The following is a 17,161-nucleotide window of genomic DNA, read 5'->3' as shown; positions in this document are numbered from 1 at the left end:
GACGTAAGCAGGCTCTCCTCTGCTCGCTGCAAAGCCCTTCCGCCGATTATTGTTACATTTCCTGCCACCGTTGAGGACAACGATGGCTGACCCGCGCATGAGCGATAAGGAGCTCGCTGCCATCAACGCTGCCGCCGTTACGCGCGAGTATCGCGTCAAGCCACATCTCGGTGCGTTAGCGCCGCGAGCAGGATACAGCGAGGTCCAAGCTCATGTATCTTCTGGCTGTACCTAGATTACCGGACGGTGTCTGCGATCAACGGGCAAGTTAACCAAACTCTGATACCACGTAGTCACGGAATGGAAGGGCTGATCGTATCCTCGCGCTTGCTTGCAGGCCGCTTGTCGTTCTCGACAATGTCAAGGTCCGCGCCTCCACCTTCATATCGGGTTCACCGGACCTCACAATCATTCTAACACCGTACTCTATCACAGTTCCCATCGTACAACGAGATTGTCACGCTCACGCTCCCTGACGGATCCAAGCGCGGCGGGCAAGTCCTGGAAGTTCAGGGCAAAAAAGCCATTGTTCAGGTCTTCGAGGGCACGTCCGGTGTCGATGTCAAGGCAACGCACGTTGAATTCACCGGTTCCAGCATGAAGCTCCCCGTTGCGGAAGACATGTTGGGCCGGATATTCAACGGCTCGGGTAACCCGATTGACCAAGGGCCCAAGGTGTTCGCCGAGGACTACCTTGACATCAACGGTGCGTGCTCTGCTCTGTGCTAAATATGCCATCGTTTCGTTTGCATGAGGACAGAAATGCTGATTAACGGACCAGGATCGCCGATCAACCCGTACTCGCGTATATACCCGGAGGAAATGATTCAGACCGGGATTTCGACCATCGACACTATGAACTCGATTGCGCGAGGTCAAAAGATCCCTATCTTCTCGGCCGCCGGTCTACCGCATAACGAGGTGCGTTACCCCTCTTTCATTCTCTCTCTTTCCATCCTGATTTGATACTCGTGTCTGTAGATTGCCGCCCAAATCGTGCGTCAAGCTGGTCTCGTTCGCCCAACAAAGGATGTGCACGATGGCCACGAAGACAACTTCTCAGTCGTTTTCGCCGCCATGGGTGTGAACATGGAGACTGCGCGCTTCTTCAAGTCCGACTTCGAGCAGAACGGCTCGCTCGACCGTGTCACCCTCTTCCTCAATCTTGCTAACGACCCTACGATCGAGCGTATTATCACGCCCCGTCTTGCGCTCACCACCGCCGAGTACTATGCCTACCAGCTAGAAAAGCATGTCCTCGTCATCTTGACCGACATGAGCAGTTACGCGGATGCTTTGCGTGAGGTGAGAACTGTTACCCAGCCTCGTGCTGCAGGAGAGTGCTAATACGGTGGCGTACGCGGTAGGTGTCGGCAGCACGAGAGGAAGTTCCCGGTCGTCGCGGTTACCCGGGTTACATGTACACCGATTTATCGACCATATACGAGCGCGCCGGGCGTGTGGAGGGTCGCAACGGTTCCATCACCCAAATTCCCATCCTCACCATGCCCAATGACGGTGCGTCTCTGGTCCCTTCAGCCGCTTTGTTGTCCCCTTAAGCCCCCACTCACAATTAATGCCTTCCTTGTTAGATATTACACACCCTATTCCAGATTTGACCGGGTACATTACCGAGGGACAAATTACCGTCGATCGGCAGCTGCATAACAGGCAAATTTACCCACCCATCAACGTCCTGCCCTCGCTCTCGCGTCTGATGAAGAGCGCCATCGGCGAAAAGCTCACCAGGAAAGACCACGGCGACGTATCCAACCAGCTTGTGCGTGTCTTAGCCTTCCTTCTACAATCCCTGCGTTGTTGCTTCGTTTTGTCGGAGCTGTACCATCCATCATCATTTCCCGCATTCCCCCGCCCTTCGGCCTGCCTACGAGAAGCAACATTATTAATGAATTATGTTATAATCCAGTACGCCAAGTACGCAATAGGTCGCGACGCGGCCGCGATGAAAGCTGTCGTCGGCGAGGAGGCGCTTTCGTCCGAGGACAAGCTTGCGCTTGAGTTCCTCGAGAAGTTCGAGAAGCAATTCGTTGGCCAGGGTGCGTTCGCAGTATAGAAACTTGCATTACTCCGCGCTGATGACAATGGTGCCACCCATGTTTGTTTTGATCACGCGTTTGATTGACGTGTAGGCCCGTACGAATCACGGACGATCTTCGAGTCGCTAGACCTCGCTTGGTCGCTCCTCCGCATTTTCCCCAAGGAGCAGCTCAACCGGATTAACCCAAAGATCATCGCCGAGTTTTACGGCCGCAAGCCGACGCGCAAGCCGACCTCAGGCTCGCCCGAGGACGCGGCGGCGGAAGGCGGCAACCCGGAGGATGGCAATTTGGTGGACCTCTGAGTGTCGCGCGGCTCGCTGGGGCTGCATGTCATTGCCCGTGCGGTCGTTTGTGGGCAAGGCAAGCGGTAAGATAAATGTTGTGCGGCGGACATAATGAGATTGCGCACATAATGGCCCGACTGTATATCACGAACGCGTACACATGACCATCAACGACGAATAAACCGCAAGCAACTCACGTCATAGAGAAGCGGTGTTATGTAGCGTTTGTAGGGGAAGAAGGATGGAGCAAATGGACTGTGTACACCGATTTGACACGTTCATTATGCACGCCAACCCTCGACGTGATCTGTCTAGACCCGCGACGAACTCTAGAAATATCCGTCGTGGCGCTCGATCACGGCGGTGAGGACGTGATTCATCTGCGAGATACCTGCATGGAACGCCTTGATCGGCTGGTATTATGACACGCTCACGCTCACTCCAATATAGACATGACTTGATACACGATCAGGGCAATCTGAATATGAATTTGGCCAGCAATGCCCTTGCGCTGGGTCAAGCAACAGGTTCAACATAACCTACAAGTAGAGTACATACGACCTCATGTTTACAAGCGTTGGCAGTCATCAAGAGTGAATAAACTCGCACACAAAGTTAGATAGGAATGTCACGAAGAAATGTCCCGAGCAGATGGCCTATCGCGTCCGTGATTGAGTCTGGAAGGCTGAGAATTGCTGCGGCTCGCAAGAAGCCTTGTGGTGGTTCGCGCACCGAATTCCTTTTCCTACCGCATTCGCAACAAAATACAGGGAGTTCAGGTACAGAGAAAAATAATGATACGAGTAGCGATACATGGGCAAATTTTCACAATTCAGTCCTACGACGGCAGTCCGGTCCTGCGTGTCCTTGCAGACTCGCTTCCACCTCGCGCGCCTGCGACAGGAATCGAGGGGCCAGGAGTTCGTCCGCGGACGAGCCTGCGACCGCGGGAGGGAGATTCATTATCTGAGAGCCCTTCTGATCCAGGTTCGCTGTCGCTGACAACCTCGGCCGGGGACAGCGCGCGGCTCATGCTCCTACGGGGCGCGGGTTTGCCTCTTGAACCTTGCTTGGAGACAGGGCTGGAATGGCCTCCGGCTCGGCGGGGTGGTTGCACGTACACCGGTGTCCTATGAGAAAGGGCGCCACCGCCGTCACTAGCTGCAGAACGTGGCGAATCGTGGATGTCGGCGCGGTCGTCCGGAACGTCTTCATCGCGGTGCCGGTCTAGATGGTCCTCATCTAGCTTGAACGACACGCGTCTGCCCCGCGACTTGCTTCTGCCTCGTGACTTCGAGCGGAACGAGCTGGCAAGGATAGGTGAGGACGGCTCGGGTGGAGAAGACGGGGGCAAGGTCCCAGATGAGTAGGTCGGATCTACCATGTGAGGATAAGGATAGGTATGTGAATGGGTGGGTGTCCTGAAGGCGCTGGAGGAAGAAGACGCGGAAATTGAGCCTTCCGTAAGATGCGCGTTGTAGTGGCGGGAGTGCGTGGGTGTGTGGGGTGGCCACGGTGGTTGAGGGTATTGAGGGAAGCTTGTGGACGAATGACCGCTCGCGTTCTGCACGTGTGGTGGTTGGATGGGAGAAGAATATCCCATGACAGTCATCAGATAGTTGAGGTTGTGCACGGTCTGCGCAAGCACGTATTGCGCTTGGGGGTCCTCAAGTGATACTATCGGAGGATGCGGCCCTTGAGGGATGGCGGCGGGAATCAGCGGTATAGAAGGGCTTCTACCGGGTCCTTCACCCGGGGAGGAGGTGGAAGGAACGTTGATAGGCTGTTGACTGAAGCGGGGTTGTGACTGGGAGCGAGCGCGACTCCGTGAACGCGATCGTTCCTTGAGCTTGGACCCAACATCCTGCGAACGATCGGTAAGTTTGCGATCCGACCAACCACCCTCTGTGTCGCCATCGTCATGATATTTTGTATGGGATATCTCAGCCGATGGCGACCGAAAGGATAGTGCCGGCGGCACCTTTGGCCCTTCACTTTTCTGTCTGCGAGAGGGATCCGGAGGTTCAATCTCAGGCGATAAGGACAAGATTGCGCGCTTGCGTTTCCCGGTCCGTGGCGTTCTGATCGGACTGGTTTCAGGGGAGGACGGTGGTAGCGACTTCCACCGGTTCCGACCTGCCCTGGTTGGCTTTGGATCGATGGCAACTGGAGAGTTACTAGGTGTTCGTTGACCACGGGGCGTCGTAAAGCCGCCTAACGAATGTTTCCCCTTTGACTCTAGGGAAAGCTTCTGCCGCTCTTTTCCCGAGTGCAGCGCAGGAGATCGCGGTCGCGATTTCGAAGTAAGGACACGTTCCTAGACGGCGTTTAATCAGTATGCGCTGTCTATAGGACTTGTTCTCTTACGGCTTTCGTAGGTGACGCCGAGCTGGGTGTATGAACGCCACCAACGGGGTCTTCTTCGTTCCTGCGATCCCTAACTTGGGCTTTTGATTTGGCTGCCTTTTCAGACTCTACATGTTCCGCAGCAGATCTCTTGGGTATCTTCACGGAAGTGAACGGCTTGGAAATTGGGGCGTCCGGGCTAGGTACGCCGATCGCATGGCTCTGGGACCGTTCTTTTTGTTTCCTACGCGAACCCGACGGAGCTTCGGAAGGTACGGCATTCGAAGGTTCTGATGCCGTATGGGGCATGGTTTTGGACGCATGGAATGGAGTCGAGGACCCTGACGCCCGAACGGGTTGCTGCGCCTTCTTTGGGACTTTAGTCCATGTCGCAATTTCGGTCCGAGGCATTGTTCTCATTTGAGGTCCCAGGGATACAGACTCCGAGCGAGACACAGAGTCGATCGAAGGCAAGGACGTCGACCGAGGTGGTGTCTGCAACTGCACCACGGACGTCGTGAGCTTGCTCTTCGGTGCCTGTGACGCGCGGCGCACGAGCTTCTGACTGCTTGTGGGAGAGGCCAGTCCGTGCGTGGGCGAAACTTTGGAACTAAACGACCCGGATATCGCAGACGCGGTAAATTTTTGAGGGGATATACTAGCATGACGTGCTTTGTTCACTGCCGCCTTCGGCGACTGCGCGCGGGGTGTAGGTTTTCGGTTAGGAGATGGCGATGAATCAGTCAAGTCAATTGCTGAACGGACAGGGGAGGAAGAAGGAGGTGGCGTATCAGGAAGTTCAATCGAGTAGTTGTCGTTCAGCGGTGGACTGGCTTCTCCGAGTGGTACTGTGAAGCTGCCGTCCTCACTATCCGGTGCACGGTAGAGCGTACTAGCTTCGTCTAGCTGCCATGCACCGAATTCATCATCAGAGTCATGACTTGACCGGCTATTGTGACTATATGCGATTTTGTCAGATCATCGGCCTGGCTGAAAACGGGGCGACATACCTTGCTCTGCTTCCACCTTCGCTCAGTTCGCCGTCCGAGACATCCTCTAAATCGTCATACACCGTGCTGCTTCGAGACAAACTCCTTCTTGGAACGTCGAATGCGGGTCCGTCTGAAGTCCACGCTCCTTCGTCAGGATCTCCGAATTGCTCCTTCCACTTCGAGTTTTGTTCCAGAAACTCCTTCAAATCGGCCGCATCCGCTGGATCCACTTCGCGAACGGGTGGCATCACACGCACAGCGTTCGACATCTCCTCCCGTAGATCCGCCTCAGGGTCCAATATGTCCAACTCGTCGGCGTCATCTTCCAAGTCTGGACCGGCGCCTTCGCTGCTGACCTCGTGGTCCTGGTCGTCGTCCGGGACGTCCTGTGACTTCGTGATGTCTCCAAAGTTGAAGTTATGTTGCAGAGATCGCAACACCCCCCTGTCTTTGATGACTTTCCCGGTGGTGATGTCGACGATGTCGTCTTCGTCCACGCTTCGGCTGTAGCGCTCGGCCAGTTGCGACCAGATGTCAAGTACGCGCATCGATGAGTCTCGTCTGGCCTTGTCGAGTTCAGCATACGGATCCGGCGCGGTGGATGAAGAAGCCCTTGACGCAGAGAACGACGATGACGGTGTTGCAGTTAACCTGGCGCGTTTCGCTGGTGGTCGAGGATCTGCAGTCCTTGACAATGCTGACACCGTAGGTACAAGGCGAGGAGGAGACGCTGAGGGAGTAATGAGCGCAGTCTTCGGCACGGCATACTTTGTCGTAGAGGTCACAAGGTCAGAGTGTTGAGTAGACTCATTCATCGCAGTCAACTGCAGAGTGGCAAGCCGCGACGCGACGCGTGCGAGCTACATTCAAGGTGTCCGGGGTCACCCGCGCGTGTCGGGGTCCTCGCTCAACATATCCTCTTGTTCGGGCAGATAGTCGCAAGTATTTAAGAGCGCGGAAAGGACTGGGTTTCGTTCTATGGGGCATTCACGTTCGTTATTTACAAATAGAAGAATAATACGGTAGAGTGGTAACGTATTAGTTGAGACCCGGGAAGCAATGTAAGTCGTCGGTGTGGAACGAGGCGCGCCATGCATATGAATAGAGTAACTCTGCACACGCTCCGAAAACGAGTGGAAATGGCGACTGGTTCGAAAAGCCCGAGTCCCCAGTTCGCCCACCTAACACGCCGCGGCGTCCATAAATCCGTTTTGCTCGTACAAGGGTCCGTATACGTTGAGGTGTATCGTGGCCAGCTTCGCGATGCGTTCGCCGAGGTGCTTGATTTCCGATGTAAGTGGCTCCAAGCCGGACATCGTCGCCGCCGGAGACGGCGCGGTCGCATCTGGATGCGTCGATTTCTTCGGGGGTAGCTTCAGCACGTTCTCTATGACCACATCCAGAACCGCGTTCCGCAATCGATCTCGAAGGAGCGTGCTCAGCGGTGAGCCATACCGAAGGTTAGTATCCGCCCAGCGTTCGACGAGCTTGACGGTCGCTTCGTCCGGTGCTGGCGTCGTGGCAGGCGTCGCGAGCGGAGATGAAGTCGCGGCAGCTCCGGGTATACGCGCCGTCGTCGCCCGCAGTGCAATCTGCAGCAGCACGTCCCGCATGCTCGTATGCCACTTCTTCCACTCCTTCTTCTCTTTCTCTTCATAACGCAACCTATCCTTCTCTTTCTCCTCCTCGGTCCTCTCGTCTCGTTCCCTAGGCCGTCTACTGCGTCCCTGTGAGAAACAATAGCCTACTCTTGACGGGCCGACCTCCCAGATTTCCTTCTTCACGCGCTGCAGCTCCGCGTCAGTGACAGCAACCTTGGGCACAGCCTTTGAGGATGACGAGAAGACGAGCTGACGATACAGCATGAGGAGCATATATAATGACGTCAGGTCGGCCGCATCGGCGCTAAGGACGACCATCCTCGAATGGTCCAAGTACAACGTTTCTGGGTAACCGGGAAGCGGCGCGATCGCCGGCGGTGGGCGGTGGGTCGGGGTAGTCGTCGGCGGAGGTAAAGGAGTTAAGGGCGCCGTCGATGGGGGAACGAAGATAAGATCGGCGATAGCGCGGAGGGCGATCAGCCGTAGCTGCACGGAAGGAGGTGACGCAGCAAAGTACGGTAGCGGGGAAGGTACCGAGAGCAGTTGCTGGTGCGCAGCCTCAATCCATTGCCGTGTGGTCGTCAACGCGAGATGACCGTGGACTCGACGTTCTTGGAACGTCTTCAGCTCAAACTCCGCGGATGATTGCACCAGAAACGGTCTCAGGGTCTGCAGCTGATGGTTCGCAATGTCCTGGGAAATGAAATGTTCATCATGTGGGTGGACGACGATAGGCTTCATGGGCGGCTTACCAATTTCATGAACTCGAGCACCTCGAAACACATTCGCAGAGCTTTCACGGCGTCGGCTTTGGTGCCACTGCCGCCGGAGGCGCAGGTTTGCGCGATCTGAACCATGCTCTCCACCGCCCGGTCCCGCATCGGGGCGCAGTGGCACTTCAGCGTCTCGCCGATGACGCGGAACAGACCTGATGGATCAAACAGCCCGTGCTTGAGTTCTTGCTCGATCAGGTCCGAATCTAGGACGGAACGCAGCAGCGCGGCCTGCGCGGCGTGCTGCTCGGCCTGGTGCTGCTGCCCGGAGACCCCGGTCGTGGGATGCTGCATGTAGAAGCCAGATGAGGTCGACGGCAGAGGCTGGATCACCGAAAGGAGGACCTCCAGCAGCTCGGATAGCAGAGGACGTAAACGAGAGGGCATGCGGACGGTCATCACCCGATCCGACTCAAAGAGCACCAGAAGCGGCTGCGACCCTGCGCGAGGAATACGCTTGCATGCACATTTGAGGTCGACGATGCGGCTGCCATAATCCAACGTGATGCATGTACAGCCGTTTTCGAGCTCCTGAAGGACGGAACGCCAATAGTTGTCCACGAGATCGCGCTTCCGACGGCCGGACGTCGGACGGAACTGGAGGTTGGAGTCGAAGAGCAGATCGTGCCCTAAACCGATAGAGGCAAGAGCGTTAATGGATCAGATATGACGCCCGTCATAGATATGACCGTGGTGAAGAAGAGAACAAGGAACTCACGCAGCTGAGGGTTCCTCAGAATCTGCTCTAGATCAAGCTCCTTCAGCGTCTCCCGGTTGATCAACGGCTGCAGGCAAGGAATGTATGGGCTGCTGAGGTCGACCGGAACAGGCGAGATGGGCGAGTGGCTGCGAGCGACGGCTGCGGGTGCGGATGCGTGGCGCTGCATCCGCCGGGGCACGCTTGCGGACCCGCGCTGCGTGGGTCTTGTGCGCTTGCGGGACGGCGACGGCGATGTGCTTGGAGACAGCGGGATCGAGGCTCCAGACTCGGTCCTCGGACGCTTGGGGCTAGAGGGGCTCGGGGGCTCCGCTACGAGGGTCGGTGGCGGCACGGTGGAGGACGACGCCGAGGAGGCCGCCTGCCAGAGCGCGTTCCCGTCCGACCAGCATGTGCTGGACGTCCGCCTGGGGGCCTCGAGCGTCGGGGCGGTCGGTTCGCCGAGGAGCTGGTCGGCGGCGGCGGCGGCGGAGGACGAGGACGGGTCCTGGACGCCGGCGGGGGCGGAGCGGCGGTCGTCGACGTCGGGGAGCTTGCGCTTTCGGGCGAGGGGGCTGAGAGGGTCGTCCATGAGATCGGCCGTGGACCGGGGGTGGCGGTCAGGAAGCGGGTGCCGATGGTTGCATGGGGGAAGACTATATATTGGCGAAACCAAGCGACGGGCGTGTTTTACGCATGCCTCCCAGCTGCCAACGAGCCGTCCTCCCTTTCTAGCACAGTTCGGTGCATCCTCCCGGTCCCGACTTCTTCTTCCAACGCCACGCCCACCTCACGATGATCGCGTCCGATATTTCTCATTATACAGCGCGGTCACCCGCCCACCACAGGCCATTAATGGCCCCTGTTGCAACACCCAGCATGATCAGCAAAGATACCACAGATTTCCATCAGGCAGCGTCCCAGCCCAATGCAGCCCATCATGCAAATGCCACGAGGATAAAAATTTCCTCTTGTGTCTCGTTTCGCCATCTCGGAGCACCCCTCTCACGTCTCAACCGCCCAAGCTTTGCGATTTCGGAAACTCAAGTCGGCACAGTTCTCAGCTCCGCTTGCCACGGCCCGCGCCCCCTCGCCTCCTATGACCGCAATCGCCATGCGAGCCGGCCACGCGTCCACGCTCGAGAACATGCGACCGCCGTCCCGTCCCTTTGTTGACGACATCCTCCTATTGACCGGCTGACGACCAGGGGCTGAGAAACGCGAGGTCTTTTTATCACGATTCCATGATCAAGAAGATATGCCCGCCAAATGATCTCATCACACCCCGGTCGCGAGTATCTCATCCGTCCCCATATGTGATCCATCCAGTAGTACGCTCCACGGACGTTCGCCCAGGGTGCGCAAAGACACATCCGTACGTAAAGTCGGACCGTCGCCACGAAGTTACACGACAGTGCGAAGTTCATTTGGATCCACGACATGGGAAACGCAATCTCTATCGCGCCCTCACTCCACGGACGGATGTCGGCGTGTTCGCCAATCGAGGACTGCCGGCGACTTACCTGGATCAGCATGTTTCTTGAACTGCCGGTTATCTCTCGTGACTCCGCCACCGTCTGCCATTGTTCACGTAGACGGTCGCATCTCCGTTGGCTTTCTTGGCCCTTCTGCAGGCCATGAGCACCGCGGGTAATCCCCGGGGTTCGCTGCTGACCATCCATACCGTTAACGAACTATAGATCCAAGTGAATACGTTACTTTTCTCTCTCCGGCATTTTGTTCACAGCATTTCGACGCAACTCAACTATTGCCGTCCTTCCATCTTCGTCAGTCTCTGGTCCTGCAGCGGCATTTCACACTTCTTGTATTGAACGTTACTATACATGTGAGCCCTTTCCCGGAGCAACCTCGTGTGGACTCGGCACCGGTGGAAAAGGTTCAGGGATCCCCCGATAGTAACGCAACTATCTTCTCGGAAGTATCTCGCGTGACTGACATATCGGCTAGCGTCCTTGTTATGCCGATCAGTTTCGAACTTTTCGATCTGACAAAGTCAAAATGTTATATTAAAACTCACCATTCGGTTTCGAGCAGGAGGTTTTCGATCTCCTCAGTATCACCCTGAACGTCGTTGCTTTGCAGGAACAGGTACAAATATTCCGCCGTATCAGCGCGCACCTTACAAAGCTATGTCAGCTTCGGCCAATAGAATAGAGTGACGTGCCGCTACTACCTTGGGAACCGGATGAGAAAGGAATCTGGGTAAAAGAGCGACGCAAGCATCAAAGATCGCAGGGACGGTGAGAAGGTTTACGGTTCTAGTGATGATTCGTGGCTGTTCAGTGCTATTAGTGACCTCCATACGAACCGAAACTCACGTCTTCATTGACATGATGATGCGCTGTATGCTTTTAAGCCGGGAAACGTTCTTGGTTACTAAGTCAAGCAAGGTTTGTAGGCTAGATCCGGTTTAAACACACATTTCCGTCGGATAGTTCCATAACACACCTGCGCAGGCCACGAGCGGACTGTGCCACGGCAACAAGCACGTCCGCTTCAAATAGGACTTGAAACGTCTGTAGCAGCGGTATCACGATAAGGTTCGATGTAGCGTTTTGCTTCGCTTTCTCGGCCAGTCTCTCGCATAGGCCACAGATGTCGCATGAATCTGGATCTGAGGCAGTGACCGGTAGTCGCTGAACGTATGTCCTTAGACTTAGCGCCGCGGTGCGTTGCTTGCATTCTGTCAGTCAATCGGGATAAGTGTCTATAAACATGCGGACATACCGTGCTGTCCGTTCTGCTCGCGATGCTGACCACGAGGCCGTCGAGAATAGCACTCCGATATTCCTTGATTTGTAGCAGTTGCACGGCCCGAGGGTAAAGCCATTCGCCATCGCTCCACCGGACGTTCTCCTCATCACTGCAAGGCTGTCAAATTCAGGCAGCGTGTTCACGATCAAGCTAACTCACCCTAAGAATAACTCCTTCATTAGCTGCTCCCCTTTCAGTCGCCACGCCTCTCCGTCAAGGACGGACGGGACGGGTATATTCAGCAACTTCACTATATCGGCACCCGCGCATGCACGGACGTTGTCTAATCGCTCCATGCCCTGTTTCAAGATACCTGCAACGGCGAGATGGTACCGATCAGGCGGAAGATACTGCTCCAGTTCATCCTTGGCAAGCCCTTTGGCCATCAAGCTCTCGGCGAACGCTGTAAGGCCGTCCATACATGCCATCCGAATCCAGGATCCGACGTCTCCACGCTCGTCGATAGTGTAGTCATCGAGTCCCGCATAGAGGGCATCAAACATGCGACGGGTTATGGATGGCCCGAGAGCTAGTCTATATGTTAGCTTCGATCCAAGAGATAAGTCCCCGATTGATGAATACGTACATTCAGCGAGGCACGGGGAGACCTTGGAAAGCAGCTGATGCATCGAGGTGAACGCATTGCGTCTGGCTTCTACAGTGGAGGCGTTTTCCTGGGGGTTCTGGAGTTAAGTCAATAGGCCACGAATAACGAGGTTTCAGCTTGCTAGGGTTCTGCGCGCACTTACAGGGCTGACTACGTTCAATAAGAACTGAACGACCTTCAGGAGTGAGTGCGAATATGCTTCATAGTCGAGGAAGCCCATCAACCGGGTCACGCCTTCCGTGGTAGTGGGAGAACCCCGCTTGCAATCTTCTATCAACGTGTGGGGTTATTAGATAAGGTCTTGTCGAATAGATCGACGGTACTCATCTTGTCACAATCGCCGAACAATCCACGAGATGGCTGACGGAGGCCATCGCACGCGCAGACTCCTCTTGAACAGCGACGCTCCTGTGCTTAAGACCGAAATCGAGGATTTTACGCCAGTGCGGCACTCTCGTTGCTTGCCCGAGTTGGATTTCATCAATGGATATGCTGCTTCCGATCAAAGTGCAGGCTGCAGCTGTAAGATCCTCATGTCTAGAGGACATGATCCTGTCTGCGGGCGCCAACGCCAGGCATGCAAACGTCTGGTTAAATCACCGTTAGGCCACAGTGATCGTACAGCACTACCATGCTCACCTCGCGCTTCTCATCGAACAAGCCTGCTTGGTCAAACGCTGCTGCCAGCTCTGCCAACGCCAAGAGTCCTCCATGCACGTCCGTATTATCGGGAGAATCTAGTAGCTCCGCCTGGATTCCGATGAGAAGAGCAGCGAGATTGAGCGATGAGAGATCCTTACCGCCCGACGACGTGAACTTGGCCCATCCGTCGGTAGATCGACCTCGCAGATTATACGCAAGGCTCGGGCTCCTAGGACGCGCATCGCGGGGTCCCAGTGTCGCAGCGTGACAGCGTGCAGGTGATTAATAAGACTCGGCCTATACTCAGAGTGTCTACCACCTTGTCAGGGCCGCTCGGTATGTAGAAGGATGCAGTATAGCTCACTCGGCGACCTCGGGTGCAGCAACAAGAAACGCATTTCTCCGAATGCCAACAGCATAAAAGTCAGTCTTTCGGAGCACATCTATGCCGTGTGGAAAGAGGCCCTGTGACGACTCTCAGAAACGAATGGTATCATGTGGATAGATAAACTTGCCGTTCTACCGACATGCTCCTGGAAAGCCGCGCTAGCCGCACGTCGGATATGTACCTCGCGGTCGAACAGAGCAACTTGCACCAGGGCAAAGGCAAGTGCATTGCAATGTGCCCTCAGCGTCAAGGTGTCTTGAGTTCTCGCCAGCGACCATATAACGTAGCAGGCCGCATCCCGAACGTTAGAGCCGACTGAATGTGCACCCTTTCGTATATCAAAGTAAAGGGCCTGAACTACCATCAGTGGACGCCAAGCCGGTCTGTCGTCAATACGTCACCTTGAACATCCATTCTATGAGCTCGCCGACATTGTAGTCTGCTACGCAACCTCTGCGAGCCATCTCTGCGCTCGCAAGACATGCACCGTGCCATGTAGCCTCCGCAATCGAAGACATGTCATAGATAGTCGCCGCCGCCATTGAGTGGATCTCGAACAGGCCAAGGATGTTGCGCAAGACCTGATCCGAGAAGTCGGTCGGGAGTCGTTCTGATATACGAGCAACGCCCTTCGCTGCTGACCATCGAACGATTGTGTCCTGAAAAATATTGGATCATGCTGATTTCAACGTGCCAATACGCCCACCTTGTCCTGCAGTGCGCTGAAATGGTCATCGAGAACGCTTTCGACGATATCCATTGTGTCCGGATCTTCGAGAAGCTCCACGTCTCCGGCGGCAGTGGCATCATCCTCAAGAGCGACAAGAACCCGTCCTGATAGCAGCCCATGAGATAGAAAACCCCATGATATTCAAATGTGAGCTACCTTTATTCCGATTTCTGCGTGCTTTGCCTGGTAATGTTCGTAGGGCAATTCGAGATAGCAACTTCACCCTCAACTTCCTGATGATGGTGTTTGCCATGGCACTGGAACGCCCTTGCACGACACGCGCCAGGTCAAGCAACTCCGAAGTTTTTTCTCGGATCTCTTCGACAGGTCCGGACTTGCCGATTTCGCAGACAGTCCTCAGGATGCCGGTGCACTGCGGGAACCTTAACGTGAACACCACCGGGCAGTCATCACCACGCACCATGAACGCATCGGTCGAGCCAGCGAGACCTTCTCCTGCCCATTGTAGGAACTCGGAGAACATGGAACGCGTATCCTTCCTACGTTTGCTGAGAGCCCATCACGAGATCATGCCAGGCCAGAACGCACCTCATGTACAGTCTTGAAAGCAGCAAAGCCGCGGCATCTCGATCTATTCCGGCCTTTCCCAAGTAATCTTTTCCTATGGACTCAACGGTGCGTGCGGTCTTCCCGGATTGACCATCCTCATCGAACTGAGCCAGGTCAAACGGGATCATACACACAAGCGACAACCACAACAGCACGACGTAGCGTAGAGCCCACTCGTTCGGACCTTGCGTCTCGTCATGCAGGCGCATATAGCCAATAGCGACAGAGAGATCGGCCACTTCATGGGGGAAAAACCTAACTGCGTAGGCATGCTGTAGAGACGGGACACACGACTGGCTTGCGTTTACTGACTGATGGTCTTATAGCCGCGAAACTTCGTGTAATTGTAGATGAGTGTTGCCAGTCGGTTTACTCGTTCAAGAGACCGCGGAGCATTCGGCGATCGAACGCGTTGTCTGGCATACGATCTAAGCTTCTGCACCACAGGTGTCACGAGCGACTCCAGGAAGGGATCGAGCAAGTATGGTTGTTCTTGATATTCATTGAACTACGCCGACTGAGAAGAGCCGTAACGACATATGCACTGTAGGCTTACAATTCTCAACATCCCAACCAGGGTCACAGTGTCTTTGTGATCATCCTCGGGTGAAGGCAACGCCCAAAGATCGCTTGCCAGGAATCGGTCTTGTAGTCCAACGAACTCGCCATGTTTTTCAAACGTGCTCAACAGTCGGGCGTCCGATGCGTCCGTTTCCATAGCCAGCAGATCACCGAGTTACGGGTCGAACCACCGGGGTCGTGGTGAAAGGTGGAGGTGCAACCCAGCGCCAAAATAGGCGCCGACCATGGCCACAGGCCTCGAGATGCTCTGTGGCCACTACATTGCTCCCGCCCCCCTTGATCTGCCCGCAACATGCCTCCAACAGCCGATAGACAGACCCTCAAACGCAAACGGGATCCAGCTGTTCCGGAGGTGAGGCTTTTCCGCCCTATATTGGCGTACCTCAATTCGGGACCAGCAGGTAGAAGATGCCGGACGAAAACTGAAGGGCAAACTGGTGAGGTGTTCGAGACTGCTTTTGAGCTCCTTGGATTGATCTTGATAGATGAAAGCACCATGAACTCAAGGAAGTACGACACGCGTCCAAGAAAGCGAAGGCGTTCGATACGCAGAGGATTGTGAAAAAGCTCAAGGGATTGAAGTACGTTACCCTATTTGCCATTGGTGCAACGACTTCACATAAACACGATTTCTAGGAAGAAAGATGAAATGTCACCTGAAATTGTAGATCTCGAAAAGCAGCTTGAGATACTGAAGGTTCTGCCACTGTATCTTTTTCCGTGTTTCGTTCACTCACGGTTTTTCAGGCCGTGGACTTCGACATCGTAGCAGAGACCGCTCTGAAGACGAAAATCATGAAGGATAAACTGCTGTCTTCAAACGATGCCGTACGGGACGCAGTCCAGGCGGAATTGTCTTCGACCGGTCTCGCTCCAGAACCACCCGGCACGCCTGCCGCAAAAGTGCACGGCAGGCTCCTCAGCTCGAAGGTTCTTGCCACACAGATTAACCTTGTCGTGAATGCCCTGCGCACTATACTGCAGCCGGCTCTCAGCCCTTCGTCCGCTGACGAGGCGTCAGCTGAGTGGTCTGAGCCTCCACCCAAGAAGTCGAAGACCAAACCCAAAGAATTGGCTCCACATATCTCTCCCGCCTTACGAGATGCGAAGGTCTCTGACTCTGGAGAGGGCTCAGACGAGGACGGAGATGAAAGCGATGCTCGAGAGCTCGTTTCAGATGACGATGGCGATGTGGCCGCTGACGATGCTGGGTGGGAATCTGGCTCTGTGGACGATGGTGAGGGCGGATGGGAGTCGGGCACCGTCAGCAGCGACCACTCAGATGAAGTGGAAGATCAAAGCAACGAGGAGGCTGGAGAAACCGAAAAGAAGCCTGCACGGCCAGAACGTCCGCCCGCAAAAGCCAAGGCGTCAATTAAAGCCGGCGAATCGACATTCCTCCCTTCCCTTGCCGTCGGCTTCACGCGCGGAGACTCTGACTCGGAATTCAGTGACAGCGAGGCGAAGTTCGCAGACGGAGTGAAGAAAAACAGGCGTGGACAGCGCGCTCGTAGAGCGTACGTTCACGAGAATGATTGACCTTTACCCTGCCCGTTTCTGATGGCCGTCCTTCCCCAGTATATGGGAGAAGAAATTTGGCCGCAACGCTAATCACGTCAAGAAGCAACGTGAAGAAATCGCAGCGAAGGGAAGCCGGGATAGGAGGGCCCCGCGAGCAGGACCGGGACGACCAGGCCCTCAGCGGAATAACGACGCGCCTAGGATGGCCTTCCACGGGAACGACAGGAAGCTTGCGTCAGGGGCCAATCAAATTCAGAGTCAACATCGCAGAGGCTTTACGGCAACGCAAACAGGCTCGACAACTTCAGGAGCGCAGGCTGCCCATGCGACTGCGGACGCCGGCGCGAAACCGCCGAAGCGCAATCAGGACCGTCCTTTACATCCGTCATGGGAGGCGAAAAAGAGACTCAAGGAGAAGCAGAGCATGGGAATCGTGCCCGCACAGGGTACGAAGATCAAGTTCTGAGCAGGCGGGATCGGTGCATTCAGCTGCGAACGGGCCACTCATCGTGGTGTCCATGTCAGCTTCTCAACTTGCTCTCAGCTGAGGTCGAAGTATCGCAGAAGCCATGTCTATAGTCGTGTTCGTGGCT

The 17,161-nt window shown here is 55.5% G+C and overlaps 4 protein-coding genes across 4 annotated transcripts; 2 read left to right on the top strand and 2 right to left on the bottom strand.

Moving 5' to 3' along the window:
* Positions 1-11: 11 nt before the first annotated feature.
* On the top strand, positions 12-2,625 carry PUNSTDRAFT_81927 (vacuolar ATP synthase). Its single transcript, XM_007380124.1, has 10 exons — positions 12-170; positions 236-263; positions 338-365; positions 436-706; positions 782-921; positions 982-1,305; positions 1,368-1,518; positions 1,593-1,780; positions 1,928-2,057; positions 2,151-2,625. Exons 1-10 carry the CDS (start codon positions 83-85, stop codon positions 2,360-2,362), a joined length of 1,560 nt encoding a protein of 519 aa, XP_007380186.1. The 5' UTR covers positions 12-82; the 3' UTR covers positions 2,363-2,625.
* Positions 2,626-6,646: 4,021 nt separating this feature from the next.
* PUNSTDRAFT_49913 (Tcp11-domain-containing protein) lies at positions 6,647-9,843 on the bottom strand. Its single transcript, XM_007380123.1, has 3 exons — positions 8,775-9,843; positions 8,036-8,685; positions 6,647-7,976 (listed from the first exon to the last, which is right to left on the bottom strand). Exons 1-3 carry the CDS (start codon positions 9,343-9,345, stop codon positions 6,864-6,866), a joined length of 2,334 nt encoding a protein of 777 aa, XP_007380185.1. The 5' UTR covers positions 9,346-9,843; the 3' UTR covers positions 6,647-6,863.
* A 721-nt stretch (positions 9,844-10,564) lies between these two features.
* PUNSTDRAFT_81924 (TBCD protein) lies at positions 10,565-15,183 on the bottom strand (the record flags this gene model as incomplete). Its single annotated transcript, XM_007380122.1, has 21 exons — positions 10,565-10,725; positions 10,792-10,892; positions 10,948-11,032; positions 11,093-11,173; positions 11,223-11,449; positions 11,502-11,637; positions 11,688-12,057; positions 12,115-12,202; positions 12,278-12,413; positions 12,463-12,722; positions 12,775-12,885; positions 12,936-13,089; positions 13,142-13,242; positions 13,293-13,517; positions 13,567-13,824; positions 13,872-13,999; positions 14,052-14,268; positions 14,317-14,395; positions 14,445-14,724; positions 14,778-14,973; positions 15,022-15,183. The coding sequence occupies 21 exons, from the start codon at positions 15,181-15,183 to the stop codon at positions 10,653-10,655; spliced, it is 3,468 nt and encodes a 1,155-aa protein (XP_007380184.1). The 3' UTR covers positions 10,565-10,652.
* A 139-nt stretch (positions 15,184-15,322) lies between these two features.
* Positions 15,323-17,034, top strand: PUNSTDRAFT_97418 (Bud-site selection protein; the record flags this gene model as incomplete). Its single annotated transcript, XM_007380121.1, has 6 exons — positions 15,323-15,484; positions 15,540-15,628; positions 15,684-15,744; positions 15,795-16,564; positions 16,626-16,825; positions 16,877-17,034. The coding sequence occupies exons 3-6, from the start codon at positions 15,697-15,699 to the stop codon at positions 17,032-17,034; spliced, it is 1,176 nt and encodes a 391-aa protein (XP_007380183.1). The 5' UTR covers positions 15,323-15,484; positions 15,540-15,628; positions 15,684-15,696.
* Between the last annotated feature and the right edge of the window lie 127 nt (positions 17,035-17,161).

Source organism: Punctularia strigosozonata (genome assembly GCF_000264995.1).
Source record: "Punctularia strigosozonata HHB-11173 SS5 unplaced genomic scaffold PUNSTscaffold_2, whole genome shotgun sequence".
NCBI classification, from domain to species: domain Eukaryota; kingdom Fungi; phylum Basidiomycota; class Agaricomycetes; order Corticiales; family Punctulariaceae; genus Punctularia; species Punctularia strigosozonata.
Note: the sequence above shows the minus strand (reverse complement) of the source record. Positions and strands in the feature narration are given on the sequence as shown.

Bases quoted from the DNA above. Each gene is read 5' to 3' on its own strand.
- PUNSTDRAFT_49913 (XM_007380123.1), bottom strand. From the start codon at position 9,345: ATGGACGACCCTCTCAGCCCCCTCGCCCGAAAGCGCAAGCTCCCCGAC. The intron at 8,686-8,774 runs GTGAGTTCCTTG...CTATCGGTTTAG, and splicing joins TCTGAGGAACCCTCAGCTGC to GGCACGATCTGCTCTTCGAC. The intron at 7,977-8,035 runs GTAAGCCGCCCA...TTCATTTCCCAG, and splicing joins TGCTCGAGTTCATGAAATTG to GACATTGCGAACCATCAGCT.
- PUNSTDRAFT_81927 (XM_007380124.1), top strand. From the start codon at position 83: ATGGCTGACCCGCGCATGAGCGATAAGGAGCTCGCTGCCATCAACGCT. The intron at 1,519-1,592 runs GTGCGTCTCTGG...CTTCCTTGTTAG, and splicing joins CCTCACCATGCCCAATGACG to ATATTACACACCCTATTCCA. The intron at 2,058-2,150 runs GTGCGTTCGCAG...ATTGACGTGTAG, and splicing joins GAAGCAATTCGTTGGCCAGG to GCCCGTACGAATCACGGACG.